The sequence below is a fragment of the Rhodamnia argentea genome, chromosome 10, assembly GCF_020921035.1.
Source record: "Rhodamnia argentea isolate NSW1041297 chromosome 10, ASM2092103v1, whole genome shotgun sequence".
NCBI lineage: Eukaryota > Viridiplantae > Streptophyta > Magnoliopsida > Myrtales > Myrtaceae > Rhodamnia > Rhodamnia argentea.
Window position 1 is genome coordinate 17,365,015 of NC_063159.1, and position 23,360 is coordinate 17,388,374.

The 23,360-nt window shown below is 41.5% G+C and overlaps 3 protein-coding genes across 4 annotated transcripts; 2 read left to right on the forward strand and 1 right to left on the reverse strand.

Annotated features, from left to right (window-relative positions):
• Positions 1 to 3,668: 3,668 nt before the first annotated feature.
• On the reverse strand, positions 3,669 to 6,229 carry LOC115732961 (xylan O-acetyltransferase 1-like). Its single transcript, XM_048271073.1, has 4 exons — positions 5,685 to 6,229; positions 5,296 to 5,470; positions 4,980 to 5,164; positions 3,669 to 4,750 (listed from the first exon to the last, which is right to left on the reverse strand). The coding sequence occupies exons 1-4, from the start codon at positions 6,095 to 6,097 to the stop codon at positions 4,237 to 4,239; spliced, it is 1,287 nt and encodes a 428-aa protein (XP_048127030.1). The 5' UTR covers positions 6,098 to 6,229; the 3' UTR covers positions 3,669 to 4,236.
• Positions 6,230 to 9,517: 3,288 nt separating this feature from the next.
• On the forward strand, positions 9,518 to 10,987 carry LOC115732971 (senescence-specific cysteine protease SAG39-like). The gene is made up of 2 exons (XM_030663654.2): positions 9,518 to 9,947; positions 10,267 to 10,987. The coding sequence occupies exons 1-2, from the start codon at positions 9,518 to 9,520 to the stop codon at positions 10,857 to 10,859; spliced, it is 1,023 nt and encodes a 340-aa protein (XP_030519514.1). The 3' UTR covers positions 10,860 to 10,987.
• A 7,817-nt stretch (positions 10,988 to 18,804) lies between these two features.
• On the forward strand, positions 18,805 to 22,964 carry LOC115732606 (protein trichome birefringence-like 40). 2 transcript variants are annotated; one of them, XM_030663302.2, is made up of 5 exons: positions 18,805 to 19,232; positions 19,410 to 19,578; positions 21,531 to 21,709; positions 22,051 to 22,209; positions 22,357 to 22,964. In XM_030663302.2, the coding sequence occupies exons 1-5, from the start codon at positions 18,913 to 18,915 to the stop codon at positions 22,649 to 22,651; spliced, it is 1,122 nt and encodes a 373-aa protein (XP_030519162.1). In that variant the 5' UTR covers positions 18,805 to 18,912; the 3' UTR covers positions 22,652 to 22,964. The 2 variants fall into 2 exon arrangements, with proteins under 2 accessions (XP_030519162.1, XP_030519155.1); XM_030663295.2 differs by having other exon boundaries at positions 18,817 to 19,232; positions 19,410 to 19,581; positions 21,534 to 21,709.
• The last annotated feature ends 396 nt before the right edge of the window (positions 22,965 to 23,360 follow it).

Consider the following 23,360-nt stretch of genomic DNA (forward strand, 5'->3'; position numbering starts at 1 on the left):
CCTGGATGAGGCCCATACCTCACCGGCCCACACGCCCCTCTGCGCTCTCATCGACGCGACGACTTACCTTCGCGCCACTCGCGTCCCTCACCGTCGCCCATCGTCGCGTCGCTCGTGCGGTGGCAGAGCGCCGCGGCGTCGAGGATCCTGAACCGAGTCCGCACTGTCTCTGCTCGTCTGAAACCTCCGTGGACGCTCTCGCAATCTGTCACTGACGTTCACTTCTTCAAGGCTCCTCTCCGACGTCGCCTTTCGGCCTCTTCCTGCGACCGCGGACCGGGGATCCTCCTCCTGCTTCCAGCTGGCCAGGTCCTCAAATCCTCCGGAAGCTCCGGGAAGTTCGAGTACAATGCGGACAACTCGTTCATTCGCTCTTCTCCGAAGATCCCGAGCTGGTGAAGTTCTCCGCCATCGCCGATACATGGCCAGTTCGTCGTATCTGTAAATGGTAGCTTTCCCGATTTGGCACGTTTGCTTTCCTTCTCCTCAATTCGACATAGTGTTTTGAGCTGAGCAAAGTGGAATAGATTTGTGGGTTTTTCTCCCTTTGTTTAGCGGCTGAAACAGCTTAGCTGAAGATGCTTTTCGATTTTGCTAGAACTGTATAAAATTCAAAGTCTTTTTGAAATGCGTAGATGTTAGAGCTTGCAAATTATGAGGCTGAGGTGTAGCTTGCGTTGATTGATATAGATGGGAATCTGACAGCCTGAAAGGCCCTTTCATGCCTCTGCACTGGATGAATCCTGCAAGACTTGCTTTCATTCGCTCCATTCTTCATCGGCATATGTTGAGTGTGATCCTTTGCTATTAGCAACTTGTTTGCATGATCAAGTTTTATTTATTGTTTCCTATGGTTTAAGTACTGTATATGGTGGCCTCGTGCCTGATAAGGGGGATGAGGTTTCAACCATATTTTTAGTTGGATTCAATCGCGCTAGACAAAACTACAACAATAATGCAATTTCCGCAATCGTTTCAGTCTATGGATATCTAGGATGCAAAACTCGCTTGTGTAGCATCGGCTTCCATTCCATCTGATGCACTGAAGTCTGTTCTTCTTTTGTCAATAACTCTTCTTAGGAGAATGAAAATGTTTGTAACTACCTACTAACCATATTTTTCGGATTTGTCTGACTTTTCGTGATTTGGGAAGGATGGGTCCTCTGGCAGGCCTTTCGAATGTTTGAAAATTGCAGGCAATGGATGTGGCGGTGGAATTCTTACAGAGGTGTGAAGTCCCCTTGCTTCTATAACTTGCATGATGGCTAAATAGAAGGTGGGCATGACCACCATTTGCAAGGTCCTAGACAGCACAACGAGGTTGCTGGTCTTATAAGCGTGTACAATGAAGTCATTCAATCTGCAAGGTCCTAGACAGCGCCTATGTCCATTAAATATGTTTCCTTTCTCCAATGGAGCATTTTATTACAGCTAGTTGATTCACACGGTTGCGTTTCCCTAGATTTAGTATTATCTATCCTAGTTGTTTCATTGGGAGGACGGGGGAAATTACAATTAGATATGTATGGTTTTCCAATGTCTAGCTGCAGAGGTGCAATCCTTAATTTATTTGCAGATCCTCTCTTTTACAATTAGGTGTAATTCTTTCATTTTCAAATTACATAGATATGTGTTTTCGGGGAACTTCTTGTGCAGATAACACTTTTCAAACACCTTTTCGGGTTTCTGCCCGGCAAACAGCTTCTCCTGACCTACATTCTGGAAGTACTGATGGTAAATCTGTACTTGATTCAGGTATCACTGTCAATGACAACTCTGGTGTAAATAGTGTGCCATCTGCTGAGACTTCAAAAGTTATTGCTCCAGGTTAGCCAGAGTTGATAGGTTTCTTGACCAAAAATGATGAATCAGCCCATGATCAAACCACAATTGCAAACTCCGGTTCTATTGAAATTAACAAGGGTGACACCGTGGAAAATCATATCAATGATATTGAAAGAAGAAGTAGATGTGCACCAGAATCTTCAGGTAATGGCCTACCATTAAACAAACTTATCTCGGATCAATCTGTGGCGTCCTGCGAAAGAACGACTTAAAGCTCCCTCGTATTCTGGTGTTCCATTGGTCGAGTCATATGGTTATTTTTCTTTCTTTTCCACTTCAATCAAACGGATTATCTGTATCACACATTAAACCTAGTTCTCTCCGCTGGTTTTGAAATGCTTCTGTTGATTCCTCAGATACCGAGGCAGATTCATGGATTCCTATACCATGAATGAAAGTACCTGCAGCAGATACATGTTCCCTCTTCCAGGTATTAGTTAATGAGTTCAGTGGCATTCAGGACATGTGCATTACCTATATTAATGATTGGCAAGGATTTCTTGGAAAAAGATGCCATGTTTAGTGTCGAACCATTGTTTGTTATGCTGACTGGGTTCTAAAGAAAACAATCTAAGCATCTCCACTAAACCAGATGGACCCTTTTTGTGTTTTGGTGTCTTGAGCTCAATTAATGGTTTTTTGCATTGTTCTTTGAGGATTGCCTGTCTCTTGTTCTTTCTCATACGACTTATATTGAAAGCTTTAGGCATTTTGTTGTTGTAATAAAGTCACGCTCATGTTTTGGCCAGATGATTTTCCTTGTAGATTGGTATTGAATGGTCAAGAAAGATGATAAGAAAAAAAGTTATTTGACAAGAAACAAGACTGGTAGCCTAAGTGCGTTCATGTGCACTCCACACATAAAAACACACACATGTACATACACATGTTTGAAGGTCATCAAGTCCAGGTAGTAAGTCCAGGATGCTGTGAGAATGTGAGTATGAGTGCCGTGTGCGCGTGGTATGTATGTCAATGCCACCTGTGCTCCATGCAGCGGTTTTCTTTTCAATAGAGTAGATTATTTTGATTTGGGCTTAAGTACACAATTCCCTTCTAATCTAGATTTACCTGCTCAAAAATAGGGCAGTGCTGATGATCATTTGCTCTGTGTGACTACTTTAAATGGTGCTTAACTTCGTTTGTAGGAAGGGCAAATGGCTCGAATATGAATACCACCATGGGTGATCTTGACACTGAACTAGATGCCGCAACCTTCAATCAAATTGATGAGGGAAAACTCGATGAATCTTGCATTGTCGTAATGAAATTCATTTTGTTGCTCAGAGGGAAGGAAAACACAGATCTTATAAGTTATTCTCTCCCTTCCGTGTGTAATCTCGTTCGACTTATCTCCCTTAGTGCTTGAATCTTCCTTAAAGGACATTTCCATCAGAAAAAAGTTGGAGATGCCTTTACTTCAAAAAAAGAAGTCATCAAGGATACTCAAGTATGAGCAACTTGCTATATGGCATGGAGGTGACGCAGAACCTGGTAAAGGTTGCAGAAGAATGTCCAGGCCAACTCTCAACTTATAGGAGGAGAAAACACAAGCTCATGATTATTCCAAACCTGAGTGGGAGCTGCTCTAGGCATGTTAAGAATCCTGCTCATATTAGATATCTGTAGTATGTAAAGCCTCCATTCTTGTTGAAGTCGATCTGAAAATGATGTCTATATTGGCAGGCTAAATCTTCTCCTGCGACAAAATTAAAGTTACTCTACGTGTTATGATAAAGAGTATAATCGACTTATTATTGCACAAATCTCTATCATGCCGGGTGTGGCTTTGTTTATGCATATGAGCTACATGGATTTTTCCTTTATGTCTCTCGTGGAATGGTAGCCCTGAGAATTTAAGTCGAAGATGCTCCTCTTAGAATATGTTGATGGCATCGCGTCTGAGCTGGGCATATGAAGATAGATTGTTTTTCTATGGTGAAGGAAAAATCCATGTACTTCTCGTGGTGGGCAAGCCTGGTGTTCTCGTTAGCTTGGTACTATCTTGTAATGCAGATGGTGCTCGCAAATTGGAAATTATTCGTTTTACTTCCTCTACGAAATACAGTGGAAGCATCTGCAACACATCAAAGAGTGTTCGCAAGGCAAAAAAGTCACGTGTCTAAATCACAGCCTGTGTCGGCAGCTATATCACCTATACTGGCTAATGAGAAAGCTAGAGTAAATTCTGTGTAATTATGTTGGGCACAGAGATGTAACATACGTCAATCCTTCAGAAGCTTAGATTACATTCCCTTTGTTGTGACTATTGTTGGTATTTCTAGTAATGTCAATTGAAACCCGTCTTCTAGTTCCTCTTCCTACTGCCTCTACTGTTATTTCAACAAAATAGAATTGGAAAAAAGAAGATTGATTGATTCATCCAAATCATCATACTGCCGAATGTGAAGAACTAGAGCTGCCTCTGGTGCTGTCTAAAACCAAGGACGCGTACAGAAGCCGGTTCCATGTATCAGGCAGTCCAGGGAGACACCAATGGCTGCAATCAGCGTGAACTTCCGGATGTCTTTTCTCTTCCGCTGTCAATAACTTTCCTCCCCTGCTCGTGTACACCATCGGATGAGCATCTCTTCTATACTCTGACAGCTTTGTGATGTTCAGGTACGTTACCGGAATTCTCGTTTTCTGGATGGTTCTCTCTGTGACTTCTCTTATGGTGTGTGGAAATGTTTGTCTGTACGAATTATCCATGATAGGCTGGGTTTCGTTGTGACACCATTGCTTCCCTTGGTGTTCTGGCGATATACTCCGGAAATAGACTTTTGTTTCTGTTGGGTTGACGTTCTTATCGATCCAACCCCCCCAAGTCTTCATGGCTTTCTCGAATGCTAGCTCTGTCTCCATGTTCTGAAATAGCTCCTGCTTGTACCGGACAAAGTTCCAACTGCGAAATAGTAATTCAGGCTGCTGTCCAAGCTCTTAAGTGACGATAGGCAGTGCGCCGCAATCAATCGAGTTGTCGGGATAACTGTTGGTATTAACTTATGATTCGAGGTCTTGTTTTAAAGGCCTTATAGCAAGAAAGTGATCCTACTTGTGCATCGAACCAATTTCTTTCAGTATATGAAACAGTTAAAGATGAATCTGAAAATAGAATGGAATTCGAACCATACGTGTTGACCTTCCGTTGCTGCTTCCACCAATGACCGGTGTTGAAGATCATGATATTGGCACCTTTCCATTTCTTGGCTGAGGCGCAGATCTTGTCAAGATTAAGAATGCTGGTACCATTTGCACGGTCCAACTCTAGTCGAACTAGAAACGGGCTCCAATAGAATTCAACGGAGCAATTATAGTTCTGCAAACATTACCCGTTGCGTTGCATCATCCATAACCACAAAATAATTCTCAAAAGACCTCAAAACATCAATGGAGGAGAACTGTTTGCGAGATATTCACGGCCAGTGTAGATGAACTGTTTCCACTAACCTTAGCGCGAAAGACTTTGTACATGCCATCTCTGACCTCAACATGGGCATCGGATGAGGCAATGGATGAGTAAAGAAGACAAGCAAGAGATTCCCACTGGTTCCTGTTAAGCGAGTCCCCGACTATGATCACTCTCTTCCCTCTTAGCCTCGCTAGCATGTCTGTTCCATTGAACCTGAAAAAGAACATCTCTACACTTCCACTGAGAGGTCATTGCGCAACGATATGGTAATATACTCTCCTAGTGAAAATCCAAAAGCTACTTCAGTCTTACATGGTAGTCGGACATGAAAATTGCAGTCATTTGTTAAATTCGTCACTTGAACAAGCCGAATTCGAACTACTTTGCTACATGTGCTAGAATTTTATGTAAAGATGTCTCGGCTTACCTAGGGATAGCACATTGGTTACCTTCCCAACTCCATCGCTCGTACAGAGAATCGGGTCTACCGTTCCTTTGGCAACTCACCTGATTGCTTAGAAAGGGACACTGAGCTCCACTATAGAGAGGGCTCGCTTTCGGATCGTAATTCCATTTCCCGTCAAATATGTCGCATCCGTTTTGCTTCTCGTGCTCCGGCTCCCTACTTTCCTCGAAGCTGGGTGAATCGGACGATTGATTGGTAGATGATGGGAAGAGGTCTAACGAGGATGCAGCCAACACTTCCACGCTCCGTGGATTTGAGAGGTCTACTGAGTCACGGCCCTGCTTGAGGAGAAGAACTAACAAGACTAATCCAAGAAAGCTAGCAAGAGTGCAAATTCTCCATCTGCTATTGATGTTGGTGGAGCCAATATCCATCTCTAAGCACGAAAATATTAACCGGAAAGCAACTATCTGCAGAGTGAGCACAGAAAACCAATAGAGTCAATTCAAGTATCAAGCTCGGTTCACAAGATGATGATTCAGGTGCCAATTGCACCAGCATAAGACTGTTTGCAGGTGGTGTTAATGTATAGAAGAAGTAGCAGCAGGTACAATTTGGTTTGGGTTCGTCAATAGTTTCACTTCTATAAGGTTTGCGTTAGTTGGGTGGTAGATATAACGAAACCACTTTGAAGGCCTCATTTCCAACTCCCCATGGAATACCAAACCCGTTCCCTGCCAACTCTTGACCATCCTGAACTAGTTCTTTAGCCCCAAAAGCGAATAACCTGAGGCCCGTGTCACACCATTCTGCACTTTTGTAGTACACCTACTAACGGAAAAAACGATATCTGATTTGACTTCATGTGTTTTGATTCCTGAAGAAACACAAACCTACAAATCAGCTACCTTTTTGGGGTCAATAGCATGCTAGTTTCGTCTGTCTGAGTTGACAGTTCCGCATATAGTTGACTATTCGAACTATATGATGATGCCGTTTTCTCAACCATGCAATCCTTGTTAATAAAGGACTGGATTTAGATCTCGCCCCGACAAGAGCTACATACGTTTAACTAGCCAAAATTTTGGCATGTCGTTGTCCCTTTTGTGAACGTAGGTGGAGGACGAAGATGGTGATGAGTAGATAAGAAAGGAGCACTAGTCGCGCAAACCTGTTACCACATTGCAGTCGACCGGCCGCTTGTCGATATTGATGCATTCACTAGATGGTGTTGCATGTTCCTTGATCGCTTGCTAGTCACTTGCCATCATCGATCATGGTTGCTCTCGAAGCAGCGAAAGACTAGCTGTGACTTCCCATCCCAAGACAACATGGCAAAAGTCCCTTTTATGTTTACTAAAACTCGTGGACTGTCATCCTTATCAATAGCCAAAAAGTTCAAATGATGTATCGAGTAGTTTTTTAAGATGACCGCGATCAGAAAAAGTCTTAACCTAACTCTATATATATATATATATATCACTTTTAGAATTGAGTTGATAAGTATGGAATTTCTTCATCTTGTTATCACTTATCCTAATGGGTAATTCAAAGCATAAGTGATTAACTTATTTATCTTACATATAGTGCGGACATACAAACAATTTTGGTGATGCCCCGGCGAGATATGAAAATTTGTTTGAAATTTCGTAATTACATATCCTGCGAAAAATTACACCAATCATCATCGGCCAAGTTTTGCCAACACAACACCTCACTCGATCCTACATTTTCTTGCCGTGCTAGCCTTTTCATTTAAAAAAAAACGCCTTTTTTATTGAATTTTTCGAACTTATGCGTCTTATGTTTTCGGTTTCGGAGATGCTCTCAGGTGAGCACAACCCCATTAATTAAAGTGTCATCAAACTTGTGTGAGGTGATAAAACTAGAGTGATTTGATAACATTAGTTTGAAATTCTATCCTTATACAATTTTTCATCCGTTTATCTTTTATTCAGATTTAACAGTTAATCTATAAGAAGTTATAGCTAGACTGAAGGTTATTCGCTTATTTGAAATTATCATGTTCTGAACAGATTGCATAAGCCAGACTAAGTGTGGGGAAAGAAAATTCAATTTTGTTAATATTTATCTTCGCTCCATATATATATATTGAAAAAATTGCTCCAATATATTCAATGCAAGACCCAACAGGAAGAAAGTGATCTTTTTCATTAGCCTATGTTGTTTGTCTTCCACTTTAGTTCTCTAGGAGAAATCGCAGTGCTATTCGAAAGATCTGTCTTTTAACGGACAAATATTTTGATAAGTAGAATGATAAGTGCGTCTTCTCGAATCGAATTCGCACAATCCACTCTATCAATTATTGGAAACCAATACACTTAGTCCATTAATCCCAATGTGTAATATCATAATTGAACTTTTAATTGGTTCAATATGATCCTTGAATTGTATGTTTAATCTAGTACATAAACTTTTAATTTGTTCAATCTAGTCATTCAATTTTTTATGAAAAAAAGTGAAAAAAAAATTGTAATTGTATTATTGTCCGGATTTCAATATATCTTTTCATTTAAATCCATTTTCTAAATAAATAGGCTATCTTTTTATTACTTTGTTCCCTTTTCAGTCTTTAGTAACATTATGATAATTCCATTTAAGTACATTTTAGCGTGTGATCTCTATGATAGAAAAGGTAGAACTTCACTTACAGTTGTATTGGGTTGATATCCCCGCTATTTTAATTTCTTACTTTACAAATTTAACTAAATTTAATGAAGAATAAACTAAACACAACTTGACAAGTTTATCTATCTTAAAGATTGGTAATGAGATTTAGATTAATATAAGTACGCGAATCTATAGGTGAAAACACATAGCTATAAAATAAAATGTACATGAGTATGATATAATCTAAGTGATGTCCTATTTTTCCTATTATAGAGATGACAAGTTAAAATATACTTAACTGGAACTATAGAAATATTTATGAAGACCAAAAAGGTAATAAAAAGATGGCATTATTTTTTTCGCTTCTTTAGGAAATGAATAGAAATGAAAAAATATACTAAAGGTTGGGCAATAGTACAATTACAAAAACTTTTTAATATTAGCACGAAAGCATTAGTTGACTTTAATATGAAAAATTGACTGAGTAGATTGAACAGATTGAAAGTCTAGGGATTGGATTGAAGATTTGAAAATAGTTCAAAGATCCCGGTCAAACGAATCAAAAGTCCAAAAATGACATTACACGTCGGGCCAAAACTCAGGAATCATTTGTGTCCCTCTCCCATCTATTTCCCACGAGGAACAAGACTTTTCAATGGTTAACAGTGGGCGAATAAAAAACAAAAGAACTTTCAAATGACATCATCGATCAATCGACCCATTCGGTATCGTTAATTCTCTCTCCAAAATTTCCGGCACGCAACAAGGGAAATTCACAGACTAGTCCAATTCAGAATTCAACTCTCCTTCACACGTAAAAGCCAAGAATGAATCTTGCATGTACCGGTGCAGCAATTGCCGTCCCTCTATGCTTCTATGGCGACGGCAACGATCGAAACACAAAGGACCATCCAAAGCACAGGCCAATCACACACCAAGCTTCAAGACACAAGTCTCATTCTCACTTCCTACGTGTAGATTCACGAAGATTCCTTCGTCTTCTTCCATAAATCCATGTCTTCGCAGCAAGCGCACCACCTTGCACGGAACACAGCCCCTGAACTTAATGTTTCTCATGCATCCATGTCGTTCGGAGACCAACCCCCCCCGGCACTCCGGCTGCAGTGGACGCGACTTCCCTTGGCTCCGCTATATAAACCCCTATTGAACCACATCTTGTGTACATCATCGAAATATCATATAATCAAATCCGCTATTTTAATATGGCTTCTTCGGCTATGATTCGTAGTCTCTTCTTCGCCCTTGCTCTTTTTGCTTGCGGAGCTTACTCGCGGAAGCTGCAAGAGCTGTCCATGGCTGAGAGGCACGAGCAGTGGATGGCTAAGTACGGGAAGGTTTATAAGGACGCGCCCGAGAAGGAGATGCGGTTGCAGATCTTTAAGGACAACGTGGAGTTCATAGACGCCTTCAACGCAGCCGGCTATAAGCCCTACAAGCTAAGTGCCAACGCATTTGCCGACATGACCAATGGCGAGTTCAAGGCCTCTAGGACCGGGTATAAGAGGGCCGGCAGGACCGCCAGGACTGGTGGAATAACTTTGTTCAGGTACGAGAACGTGACCGGGGTGCCTGCCTCTCTGGACTGGAGGAAGAAAGGAGCTGTCACCGGCGTCAAGGACCAAGGACAATGTGGTAAGGAAAATCAAATTGATGCTTCTGTCATGCATAAAATTCACTTTTACTGATAGCATTTAGGCTCCATTTGATTCACGAAAAAAATAATTTAAAAAATAATTTCCTTAAAATTGATCATTTGTAACATTTGGAATGACTAGTCAATAATATTTTTGCGCATATTTTTGCTTTTTCATTTTTATAAGCGATACCAGCAACCATTATTAAAAAAAATATTTTTTAAATCATTCATTTTTTCGCGAGACAAAATATGACTTAGAATAACCCTACGCTTATGGCATGTGTGAGTGTGCCTATCTCTATATTAATTGAATAGGAAGTTGCTGGGCTTTCTCAACCGTGGCGGCCACCGAGGGCATCAACCAGCTAAAGACCGGCAAGCTAATCTCCCTGTCGGAGCAAGAACTCGTAGATTGCGACATCAACGGCGAGGACCAAGGTTGCGAAGGTGGTCTCATGGAGGATGGCTTCCAATTCATCATAAACAACGGAGGCGTCACTACGGAGTCTAATTATCCCTACGATGCGACTGACGGAACTTGTAAGACCGCAAAAGAAGCCTCCCACGCGGCTAAAATCACGGGCTACGAAGTCGTGCCTGCCAACAACGAGGCCACCCTGTTGAAGGCCGTGGCAAATCAACCGGTGTCGGTGTCCATTGATGCCGGAGGGAGTAGTTTCCAGTTCTACTCCAGCGGCGTCTTCACGGGTGACTGCGGGACTGATTTAGATCACGGCGTTACGGCGGTCGGCTACGGTACCACTGCGGATGGCACTAAGTATTGGCTGGTGAAGAACTCCTGGGGAGAGAGTTGGGGGGAGGAAGGATACATAAGAATGGAGAGAGACATCGATTCCAAAGAAGGCTTATGCGGAATCGCCATGGATTCATCTTATCCTACAGTTTAGACTAGTGATTGGTGAAGTTGGATGGATTGTGCTTGTGAATCTGTTTGAAGTCCATGTGCGTTTTCGCTTTCCCGCTTTAACCTTTCTGTGTAAATACGCTGGCTCCCTGAGACTGTAAAATTCATCTGTAACTATTGGGCCCGAAGGCCCAATCTAGTGTTGAATTATATGGGCCTAACCATGATGTGAAAATGGGCAGAGGCCCAAACCCATCTGCTTTGTGTTTTATGGCCCAAGGCCATGGTTCCTTCGCAGTTGCACTATATAATATATATTTCTACTCCTCTCCACACTCTCTTTTCTTCTGATAACACAGACTCATTTGAGAAATATGGCATCTCCACTTCATCGCCTAGCCATCTTTGCTTGATAGACATTCGCGGACGGCGTCAAGCTCTCCAAGACGCCATCGCCGATTTCCACGATGCTCGGCTGCCTTACTGTTGGGCTACTTGACTCAATTTTATATCACAAATATCGTTAGCGACGATGAATAATTAATCTAACGTGTGGCAGCTCACAGTGAATATGAATAGGCTATGTCTCTTTGCAAAATTGAGTTTCCCTCGAAGTGGTGTGAACGAATTTGTGCTTTGAATAAGAGACCTTACGGAGAAAAATACACACGAGTATTCATTTCAACAGTTTGACTCTCATGTGATTTTGGAACTAGAGTCAGTCAAGTTATGATCCCGATTATGCTCTTGGTGAAACCACAAGTTTGGAATTGGAAAGTCCTAAGCTGTGAGTACATCTCTTCAATCAAATACCTTCAAAATACATTGCTATACTAATGGTATTCATACCTGTAGCGCTCAACTTCAAGTAAATATTCTCTACAAGAGCTAATTGCTTTTCTCCCTATCTCTCCCTCTTTTTTTTTGTGGGGGTGGGGGTTTCGTGGTGGAGAGAGGCCATTCATGATTTGGTACAAATGACAAGTAGAGGCTCTACAAATTCAGTGTCACATCATGTTAGGATAAGCCTCCGAAGTCAATGCTCCATGGAGCAGAGGCTATGAATTGAAGGATTCATTCTTGAACTACGGTAGCTAGCTACGAGATGACCAATTGACCGCTCAAAGTAAATACTTGTGGACATTGCCTTCCATGATCATGTGCTTTGCTTAATGAATTTCAGGTGCGCCATGTCATTACACGAAATGTAGCATTTCGGAAATTTTCTTTGGCCCAAAGGTATTTTCGTTTTTTCAAGGACATTTTTTCAAAGTTGAACCAAACAAGGCCATAAGATTAAGAACCGCTCAGTTTCAATACCTCATATTATCTCGAGTTGCAGCGTGGCTCACATGTATAAAGTTCCCCAGCTAATCCATCGTCTATCCGACTACCTAAGCCATGAATGGCTTCTTCCTTTCACGATGACGGAGTTAGGTAAATACAACCAATTATGCACATCAGGGGTGGCCGCCAGGCCCGCCACACTATGCATATGATGGAGACTTTAGGAGCGGGGACAAAGCTACACGTATTGATTAATTTGAAGGAGATTACGCTAAGAAAATATGATGTAGAGAGAGAGAGGGGGGGTGGGAGTTCTTTATTTCAAAAGCAACTTTCGAGATTCAAGGGCACAAACACTTTCCATTTTTCTGGTCCATATGCATCATGCCTGGATGGTCCACATAGCCTCAAGTTGAGACGGCCGATGGTGACTCGTTATGGAGTTGGTTTTGTTTTGTTGCTAAGCAAAGCCATGTGGCGGCAAACTTGTCGCGTTAGATGGAGAGGAGGTGCACTCATTAACTCATTACCAACTAATTATGTGTTGCCCAACAATTATCATCACGTTAATAACTGCATTTCGAAAGTGGGTCTCGAATACGATGTCGAGTAATCATAGAGAGGATGCTGTGTAGATATATTGGTGGTTAGGGAGGCTTCCTTAATGGGGGAGTTTGTTGCTAAATCTTCGTCTTTCTTTCTTCCTTTTTATCTTGCTTTCCCGAATAGTAGTTGCGCGATGCCGCGTCAGCTTGCAAGTTATTGAAGTACCACGTTGGAGTGGGTCGCCTAATGGGGCAAAGTCGAGACCGGGACGGACCACCTTCTTTTTCCTTCGTGGACGTGTAGAAAATCCTACTCCACGTATAATTTTTTTTTTTTTTTTTATAATTTGACCTTCACTAGCTCCAAAAATTGAGAACTTTCCGAGATCAATCAAACGACCTCGAGAGAAAAAAAAAAGACACATTTGTTTGGATGCTAAAGAAACATGTGGTTGATTCCGTGATAAAGAAGATAGCTGGAATGCGCACAAACCAACGGGGAAATAAAGGAAGATAAATTGGTCATTTCTCATTATAGATAAGCACCATATATCTTGGTTGTAAAGATCGTGAGCACTCGCGTCATATGTGTGCACTAAATATCTGGGGCCGCCCTTCCAATCTTTATGCCAGGAATCATGTGATATAAGGCGACATTGATAGTAACTATTTAACGGTAAAGAAAAATAAAAATGATTTCACAAAAAGAGGAGAAGAAAGAAGAATATTAGGGTTTTAACAACAGCTATGCAATGGAAGCTCCTCCTTTTACGGCATGGAGAATGAGACCGTATTCTTTGCGGGAAGAAGTGTTAAAAAGGTCTTGAACTTATTGTATTGTTGTCAATTTAGTCTTAAACCGTTTGACCTATAGCCAATTTAGTTCTTCCGACTAGTTTTGGTCGGATATTGCCGACGTGGACATTTCTTAAGAATATTTTGATAATTTTGATTTTGATTTTATTCTTTTCTTTTCTTTTTTTTCTCTCTCTTTTTTTTCTCCTCTTTCCTCCGGTGGCTAGTCCGGCCATGAACGGTGAGAGCCGACCTCGCGGGGGCAAGAGTGAATGCTAGCGAGGCCACCTTCGCTCGAGCGAGGCCACCTTGGCCGGGGCGAGGCTACCTTGGCCCAAGCGAGGTCAATCCTCGGCAAGGCAAGGGTGGCCCCGCCGGCATTTGCCCTCACCTTGGCAAGACCGACCCTCGCCAGCCACCGGAGGAAAGAAGAGGAAAAAAAGAAAAAAGAAATTCAAAATTGCTAAAAATACTATTAATAATGTTCACGTTAGCGCCGACATGCCATGTGAGCCGGTTGGCGTTCATGTCAGCAATATTTGGCCAAAATTAACCGGAAAGACCGAATGACTCTAAGTCAAAAGGTTTATGGTTAAATTGACACCAATAATCCGTGAAGTCAACAAAGAAATCGGTCCTTATTGCCATTTAGCTAATAGTTTTCTTAAGCATGAATATCGTATGCGAAAATTGTCAAAATCCAACGTTGGGAACCCCGAAAATTGAATAATCTCCATCGCTGTAACAAGGCGATAGATTGGTCTATGTATTGTTTTCATGGGGCATTGTCCATGGACGGCTGTTTATTAAAGAAATTAGTTGTTCATTCACGTACTTCTCATGTTTCTTTTTCGAGAAAGATTTAAATATGAAGGAAAGAATCCACTAATTGCGACAAGTGAAGGCATTGCACGTCCACATGCATGCTGAGACCACGAAAATCTAAATGGAGAGCGTCATTTATCGCATCTGTCCTTGTTGAACTTGACTTTTTGTAACTCATCCTACATCATTATTGATGAGGAAAACAGCGACTTGTTGTAGCCATTCGGCTTTGGAGGTATTCTTGAACGTACCCTTCACGATATCGTTTTGACAATGTCTTCTAGCTAATAATCGGGATTATCACTAAATTATTCTTAGTAATATGTATTTGGGCTTCTGCTTTCTATCCACGACAAGTTTGCTTTATCTTTTCATATGTGGTGACTTGATTTGGAGAGTTAAGATTAATTCCGCAACGACTAATCATCCTATAATCAGACCAAATCATATTATGTCTTGAAGTTCATCTCCTAACAAAAGCTTTGAGAAAATATATGATCTTGGGTCTCTTAGGAAATGGTAGATTCAATCAATGACAACATTGAGAGAACTTAGTCTGATGTGTTCTAAAACCATGTCTTACTATCTTGCGAACTATAAGTCAATGAAATAATCAGAAAGATCAACAATCAATTCTAGTAAAAGTATGAATCTGTGGGGGTGATCCTCAAAGGAGCGAGAGGGGAGGATATGGTGGAGATGACCGCACATGGAGGACCTCCCAGCTGAGCAACATCAACCATATCCTGTCGGCCACCTGTCTCAATATTAACCGCTTGATCTGACTTCTTGGTTCATTCCTGATTACAAGCTAATGATCCTGCTTACACACTAATCTTAGAGTAGTGCGCGCTGCTTTCATTCGGTGCCCACTATACTTGTCCCCTTGTTAGGAACAGGAGATGGGATCTAGGATTAATGAACTTATGACATAGCTTCGGGTAAAAAACTTATAAATAGTTGTGATAAAACTTAAAATTGCATTGATGATTTATGGATAGAGCAATTAGAATCACATTATTTGCCTCGACGGTAATGCCATTCTAAATGTCCTCCATCAAGTCATAGGTAATTTGTCTAGTTGGAAATGTCACTCTACTGGGCTGTGAAAGGCCGTCGAGGGCAGGGACAATCTTATGTAACCTCAATACGAGGTTAGTGAGGGTTGTCGATGGCGATGAGTCTATTGAGAGAGAGAGAGAGAGAGAGAGAGAGAGTTAGAGGTTCGCGAGAGCGACAACGTGATCGGAAAGGTAAATAGAATAGTACTTGCTTAAAGGCGAAGGAGAAGAAGAAAAAGAATGAAGAAAGGGGTAAAAAAAGAAGCAAAAGAAAAGGAAAACTTGAAATATAAATAAAGTACATCGCAGCTATCCATTTTGAATTGACTAAATATAGCATCTATTTAAATCGTAATAAATTGAGCATGTCAAATTTCACCTCGGTAAATGGAGACATCTTGATTCATAAAAGCTGATTTTGTGGGTCTAGAGCTGCAAAACGCGTGAATACAAAAGAGTCTTACATCCAAAATTGTGTTCGGATAGCATTATTAACAATAATTATGTCATTCTAAAAGTTAATCCTTTTGAAATAGCGAGTCGTACCGCGACTATCCTAATCTTTTGTGTTACTATACTATATTCGGTTGGTAGTTTCAAAAGGATAACATGAAACACTATCATATGATTACATTGCTTCAACACAATCAATCCAAAAAAGAAAGAAATAAAAAAAAATAGAACAAGTTGCCTTTTGTACTTCACATTTTTCTATACAGAAATAACCTATAATATCATATAACTAATCTGTTCTGTCTGACGGCTCATTTTTCCTTTACAAATGAGACGCTATGGATGTGTAAATTATGACGTGTGATTCACATTTCTCGAGTGAAACTTTTCATAGTAAATTTGATTTTTTTTCTTTTTACCCATGAATCGGGAGAAAATGAAGGACGAAATTGCATTCATGCATACATAGGAGAAAACAGGATAGGCATATGGATCAAGCAGAGCCACCAAACTCTCTTGTGTCTACTTTGGGCCTACAATAAACCGACATGCCAGCCAGGATTGGTGTGTTAGTTACATCGTTGTTCTAACTATGGGACAAATTGTTTTAAAACAGAATTCCTCTTTTTTTTTTTTTTAATTCCCTCATTTAGGTCCAATCTATGGTACAGATAATTTGGATTTAAAAAATCATAGAGAAGCTGCCAAATTGCATTGACTTTTCAATTTTGTGGTGGGCTTCCTTCAACCATCACCCTAGTTTCTTCACTCGGGACTAGACTGAAAGTACTGTACTTCTTTTTTATTTTTTATTTTTGAAGCAAAGTAATTTCTTCACTCGGTGGTCCGGAAACGACATCATTCACTCGACAGAACAAATTTCATGAACGATGGATATAATCGTACACGACATTAGATACCGTCTCCTTACCTAGATGGACTAGAGGCACTTGTATTTTAACTGTTTCGCCCCCACATCAATTATACAATAAGAGACTGTTATCATCGCCAAGATTATTCAACAGAAGGTGATTCTCACTCTTGTAAAAGCATATGGAAAACGAAAGGAAAGCAAGTTTGGCTACTGGCTCAGTGGCTGACAGCTATGTCGATGACCCTACGAAAAAGCTTTTAAATTTCAGCGTTTTCCTTTTCCTTTGCGTAGTCCACCTTGTGGAGGAGACTTTGGGGGACTTTGTTGGATGGCTCTTGAACCGAGTCTGCTTCTCCAAGTCGTTCACGCAAACTGTCGAACAAGAGAACGGCGTTATGTAATGGAGCAGGGGGTCACTGTTCGAGCATTTGATGCATCGATGCCACCAGGCCCCACCACCATCTTATTCTTCAAACACGTGTACTCCAACTCTTCGTCATTCACAGCCCCATCCCATCGAAACCCCTCTGTTCGCCTGGACACCTCGTGTTGAATTTAGCGTCGTGAAGAGCTTGAACTTGGCGGTGATACGAGCGAGCTGCTGCCACACTCGCGCAATACAATACAGAACATACTTTAAACAAGAGGGGTGTTGATTGTTTTGCTCCGGAATTTGCGATGGTAATGAGTGGACCTGTTGACCGGGAAGCAAATGAATAAAAAGTTGCAGCTTTTCTTGACTTCAGGTAGTATTGGGTTTCATGCTGTGTATCCTCTCAGTCTCTGCATCCCAAGGCAAAACGGAAGAGCCAGTTATCAAATACATGAGCAAACAGAACTAGTGAACAGAACGAAAGACCCAATGGAAACAGATCGAGCAAGAAGATGGTAAATTAGTGGAGCGGGTTGAGTAGCATTTAACTTCATTTGTAAGGACTAGGAACATTTATTGGATTGAGTGTTCATTAATGGCACAATCTTAAGGATGAGTTCATGTTGGGATATTTTTCACATTGAAGGCAAATGGAATTTGGCACCGTCGTGATTGGTGGCAGTGACACCACTGGGCATTCCAGGCCCCATGTGGCTTCAGCCGCCTCTCCTTCCTCCTCCTGGTCCAGCACTCATAACTAATCCGATATTGATATGATAATGGAGTTCTCATGAAGATTGAAAGAGAAGCTGATCCGAATTGCCAACATTACCTTATCTTTCTGGCAATCACTTCTTGTGGCTCTTTTGTTTTTGTGATTTGTCAGCTCTTTTATGAAAGTTACAGGAATGTTTAATCACCCTTATTGGATGTCAAAATTCTCCTTTCCAGAAGGTGCCACACTTGCTTGACAAAGAAGAGTTGTGCCACGCAGGCCTTTATCTTATCCAACCATTTAAAGCTCCAATGCAATATAACTTACAAATCGATTTTAGGGCACATTGAGAGTTGCTACAACTCCAGATCCAATCATTGTTTCTATTCTCTGAAGCAAATATTCCTAATCAAGTGCTGCGTAAAAGGGTTAGCTTCAGCTGGCGGAAAATGGTCTGCTTTAAGAGATTATATGCGGCTTTGTAAATTTCACAAAGCTGCAACAAGCAAAGGGGAGGCAATCATGGATCTCTACTCTTTATTTTTGTTGTTTCTGAATCGTGGAATGATCTAAGTCTCTTGCTCCACCAGAGGCAAGCTAAAGATTAAGAGACAGCTGGAAGCAAGAAGACATCGGATAGCGTCTCAATTGGGACGACGGAATAAGGTGAATTTGCCACATTTTAGAGCACGAGGGCAACTGTAATACTTTGATAGCAGCATCATCTGTTGTCATTTCACAAAGTTGTTCAGCTCACAAGAAAAGAGCAAAAAACAAAACAGCAATGAAGGATAGACATTTGAATCATCAACCGGATAAAAGAAACTTCAAATGCAGCATTTCTTGATTACCATATCTCTCTGGTGGGGCGTATGTGTGCATTATTTTAGAATCAAGACCATCATGACACCCAATTTTTTTTCCCATCGAAAAGAAAGGATTGGATCCAACCCCACATGCCTAATGTTGAAATGAATCCATCTAAAAATTTTGAGAAGAAAAGGGAAAACGTCCTTCACTTTGTAAGATATTACTGCTAGTACTAGTAGTCCTATGTCACACACCATGTGAAAGCACCCCACACACACACACACACTTGCCCTATATAAGCACTTTGTTTCAGACCAACTTTTCTCCTCACTCCTAGTCATTTTTCTTTGCACAGATCATGGGGTTTTTCCAAAAACCCAAGATGGCTTTCCTGTTCAGAGCCAACTTCCTCTGTTTTATCCTATATCATACGAAAGCAGAAAGTTTCCCAAGCCTCACTGACCAGAATCTCATCACCACCAACTTCAGTGCAAGAAAATTACTTGCTGGAGGCTGCAATTTCTTCCAAGGAAAATGGGTGTATGATGCTTCATACCCCCTCTATGGCTCCTCAAGCTGTCCCTTCATAGATCCACAGTTTGACTGCATCAAGTACGGGAGGCCTGATACACAGTACCTCAAGTACAGATGGCAACCCTTCGCTTGTAACTTACCAAGGTCCAAGCTTACAATTTAACCTCTTCTCTCCCTCTCTCCCTCTTTCTCCTCTGCATAAAGTTGTGTCCTTTGTTCCTTGTAGCGCGCAAAAATGCGCCCTTTGGGCCTTTTCTTTATCATTCACTGAACAGAAATGCGGGTGTTAATGCAAATGTGAATGCGATTGTTGTCTTGCAGGTTCAGTGCAGTGAATTTCTTGAATAGATGGAGGGGGAAGAAGATCATGTTTGTGGGCGACTCGCTGAGCTTGAACATCTGGCAGTCTCTGTCTTGTATGATTCATGCCCAATTGCCCAATGCCAGGACTTCGCTCTTCAGGAGAGAAGGCCTCGCTTCGCTCACATTTGTGGTAAGTCCGCACATACACACCCGCCGTTGTCACCCTTTCATCAATCAAATCGTCACTGGCTTGGCTCGAAAAAGAAAAGACAGGTCGCTCTGGCTTTTCCATCTTTCTTTCCTTTTCTCTTTAACCTCCTTTGGGATTCCAGCAAGAATCGTTGCTTCCCCAAAGCACATGCAAGCGCTGTCGGTTTTTTTTTTTTTTTTTTCTTTTCCACATGCCCTTTAGAGGTGGCAGAGTTGTTTTTTCAAAATTCGAGTGAAACCAGTTTCTGTTTCTTCAATTTCAGTTCTTGGGTGGGTTCTCGTTCCTGTCCCTCTCTCTCTCTCTCTCTCTCTCTCTCTCTCTCTCTCTCTCCTGCTGCTGCTTCTTTCTTGGTTTGAAAAGATTTTCATCAGTTCGTCCTGTTTCGAGCATTGAACTCAGTTGAGACACGAAGCTCTCAATCACTGTGTGTGATTCTCGGAGCATGAGCATTAAAAGGGGAGCGTGATTGGTGGTGCTCGCTCTCACTTATTGTTTTCTTTATCTCCACTTCTGCATTAAATCATCATTAATGTCTTGTAAAGGCGAATGTCTCCGAAGCACGTAAGGACAGAATCACCTCGGCTTCCTTCATTAACCTCCAGTTCCGATTCAGGAGGAATGATTTGAATACGTCCTTTAACATCAAATTGCCGCTTGAAAACACGAGATGTCGGTCCTCCATTGACCCATGTCGTGTTTTTTTCTTGGCAAAGGTTCCGCCCTCGATTTCCCGAACTTCGGGAATTTTCTTGGATGGGAGTCCATTGTTGTCGTTTCCATAAATTCATTCGCCCATGAAAAATCCTTTCTTTTTGTCCATACTGTTTTAATAAAAAAAAATTACATGATATAAAGTGACATTTGATTTGAAATCCCCAGCTAAACCCACCCCAGGTAAGCTGTGTCCCCTTGGTTTATTCGTGAAAACCCCCGTCGTGTTAGGACTAGGGGGACGAGGATGTCAGATCCTCACATGGAAGAATTCAATTTCGTATCTCTTTTTAAATAATTCTATCACGATGTTACCTTTTTATTTTTATTTTTATTTTTTTTAGTAAGGTCCTGTAGCTATATAATTAATTCACGCACTGGGACAGGCATCCATCAGATGTGTTGTATGTACGGTGGGGATTTTATTACGAGAGCAAAGGGTGGGGGCCCTGGGGGGTGACTGGTAAACTGGTTATTGACCTTGGTCCAGAATAATTAGGACGAGTAAACCCCAGCAGAATTAAACAAGATTAATTAATGCTTAATTAGTAGATGGAAATGCCTGTGAAGTTCAAGCACTCCCCCAAAATTCCTCCTCCTTTTTTTTTTTTATGTCAACATTGCTGGTCTTTGTTTCGATTTCGGCAACTTTATTCTTCATTTATTCGAAAAATTTAGGGATTAGCTTTGTCTACTTTGCGCCTTATTATGTTAACCGGCACGGATAATATAGATGATTAATCTTTCTTTACACTGCCCGCTTTTTGTTCTCTTTTCAATGCCCTTTTGCGCCTCGTGAGCCAGGGATTCCCCTGTTCCGGACTCTTTACGGCAAAAAAGGGCAATTAAAGGCGGGTATAAAGGGGTGATAATAAGGATGATACCACTTTACATAGTCACACTACATGGGCCCACGCTTAATTAGAAAAAAAGGAAAATCAATCCTAATTAATCATTGTTCAATGGGCCCACAGTTAGATCTCCTTTTGAATTTGTGAAAATTTTGGGAAAATCCCCGTTCAAACTTAGAGTCAAACTTTCGCTTTCTTTTTTTTTTTTTTTGGTTGCCCTTTTTGCTGGATTGATCATCTCATTGCTTACGTCATCTTGACTGACTGACCGAAGAGACCGTGGGAGATGATATTGCGCACCTTACCTTATTGAATCGGCAGATCATATCTTAATGCGACTAATTTGAAAAAATTACATGTTATGAGCAGGACTATGATGTGAAAATAATGCTGTACCGGACGCAGTACCTGGTGGATCTGGTGCGAGAGCCGGCGGGACGAGTGCTGAAGCTCGACTCGATCAGGGGAGGCAATGCGTGGCGAGGGATGGACATGTTGGTCTTCAACTCCTGGCACTGGTGGACCCACACCGGAAGAACTCAGCCGTAAGATTCATCTTCTTTTGATCCAAGTTCTTCGACAAAAGAGCTCCTAAATCTAAATCGCTCTATTTCTGAGCTTCTCTTTACATTCAGATTCACTGTTTCCGCAATGAAAAAGGGCAGATTCTGCATTGCCTGTTATGGTCCTGATGAATTGTGATATATCTAGCTGAATTTTCCATTTTCCGATGACACGAGTGACCGGCACGGTCGTGGTTCCTAGTTCTATGCGTTATGAGATGGTTTTCATGTCCACATAATGTTGAAATTCGCTGAATCTCACGGTAGGATGTCATGTATGTACATTGCGCGCATGACTAAATTTTCGGTACATGGAAATGCAGGTGGGATTATATGCAGGAAGGCAATAAGCTGTACAAGGACATGAACCGACTGGTGGCGTATTATAAAGGAATGACCACGTGGGCTCGATGGGTGAACCGTAATGTCGATCCGTCAAGAACCAAGGTCTTCTTCCAAGGAATTTCCCCGACCCACTATGAGTAAGCACAGTATCATCTTCTTTGTTATGTGTCCGGTTTGGTGTTATGCCTTTGAGTTGGTACTCGCCTAGAACAACTTTTTGCACATTGAGACGAATTCGACGCCAATTTTCTCATTTTGACCCCTTTTTTTTCCCGGACTATTAGAGGGAAGGACTGGAATGCACCGTCGCAAACTTGCTCCCGCCAAACACAGCCATACTTTGGTTACAGGTATCCCGCGGGGCGTCCATTGTCTTGGGTCGTCGTCAACAAAGTCCTAAGCAGGATCAAGAAGCCTGTCTATCTGCTTGACATCACGACCCTCTCGGAGTACCGGAAGGATGGGCACCCGACGTATTACAGTGGCGACCATGGCGGCACCATGGATTGCAGCCACTGGTGCCTCCCGGGATTGCCCGACACATGGAACGAGCTTCTGTACGCGGCTCTATTCAGCTGAAGCTCCAGCATCCCCCGGTCATGGAAACTGTTAGAAATCTGTTCTTAGCGAGATTTTCCGATTGAAACTCGATTGTTTCGAGGCTTAGGGCATTCTCTTTAGTCTTTACACGATTGATGAATTTGTAAGTGTAACAATAAGAGGATTCTAACATCACGTGTATATGTGTATTGGTTCGGGGCGGGCTGAAGATTGGCCCCAAGATGGAAAAAGAATAGGCCCTTGAATTGATAAACTTACAATGTCACGTTGTACTTTACAAAATCCCACGTCTGTAAGTGAAAATTTTAAAGAAAGCCAACCTTTTATGATCTGTCTTTTCACCCTTCTATGGCAGCCTTGCATTAGGAAATTGAATTTTTTTTTTTTTCATTTTTTGGATTTCCTTGATTTGAATTTGGAGGTAAGTCCAATCATATATGTTCAGGGAATTTAACAAAGGCGTTGACTGAACCATCACCCAGGTTTCTTCACTCAGGACTAAACTGAAACTTCTGTAAAAAAAAAAAATTTATGCAAAATTCTTCACTCAGTAGGCTGGACTGTGTGTGAAGTTTCTGTAGTTCTTCTTGTTGATGCAAATTCTTGGGGTGCGAAAATTTTATTAGCAATCAATTCCAAAGAGAGTTGTAAGCAAGTAAACATCAGATGGTATCTCAATTAGGACAAGCGAAGGCATCTGTGACATGAATGAGAATTTGTCTTGATT

Excerpts from the sequence above, each read along its gene's own strand:
- LOC115732606 (XM_030663302.2), top strand. The coding sequence starts at position 18,913 with ATGGGGTTTTTCCAAAAACCCAAGATGGCTTTCCTGTTCAGAGCCAAC. Across the intron at positions 19,233-19,409 it reads TTCGCTTGTAACTTACCAAG|GTTCAGTGCAGTGAATTTCT; the intron begins GTCCAAGCTTAC and ends GTTGTCTTGCAG. Across the intron at positions 22,210-22,356 it reads ATTTCCCCGACCCACTATGA|AGGGAAGGACTGGAATGCAC; the intron begins GTAAGCACAGTA and ends CCGGACTATTAG.
- LOC115732961 (XM_048271073.1), bottom strand. The coding sequence starts at position 6,097 with ATGGATATTGGCTCCACCAACATCAATAGCAGATGGAGAATTTGCACT. Across the intron at positions 5,471-5,684 it reads AACCAATGTGCTATCCCTAG|GTTCAATGGAACAGACATGC; the intron begins GTAAGCCGAGAC and ends GTTCTTTTTCAG. Across the intron at positions 5,165-5,295 it reads ACAAAGTCTTTCGCGCTAAG|AACTATAATTGCTCCGTTGA; the intron begins GTTAGTGGAAAC and ends TAATGTTTGCAG.
- LOC115732971 (XM_030663654.2), top strand. The coding sequence starts at position 9,518 with ATGGCTTCTTCGGCTATGATTCGTAGTCTCTTCTTCGCCCTTGCTCTT. Across the intron at positions 9,948-10,266 it reads CAAGGACCAAGGACAATGTG|GAAGTTGCTGGGCTTTCTCA; the intron begins GTAAGGAAAATC and ends TTAATTGAATAG.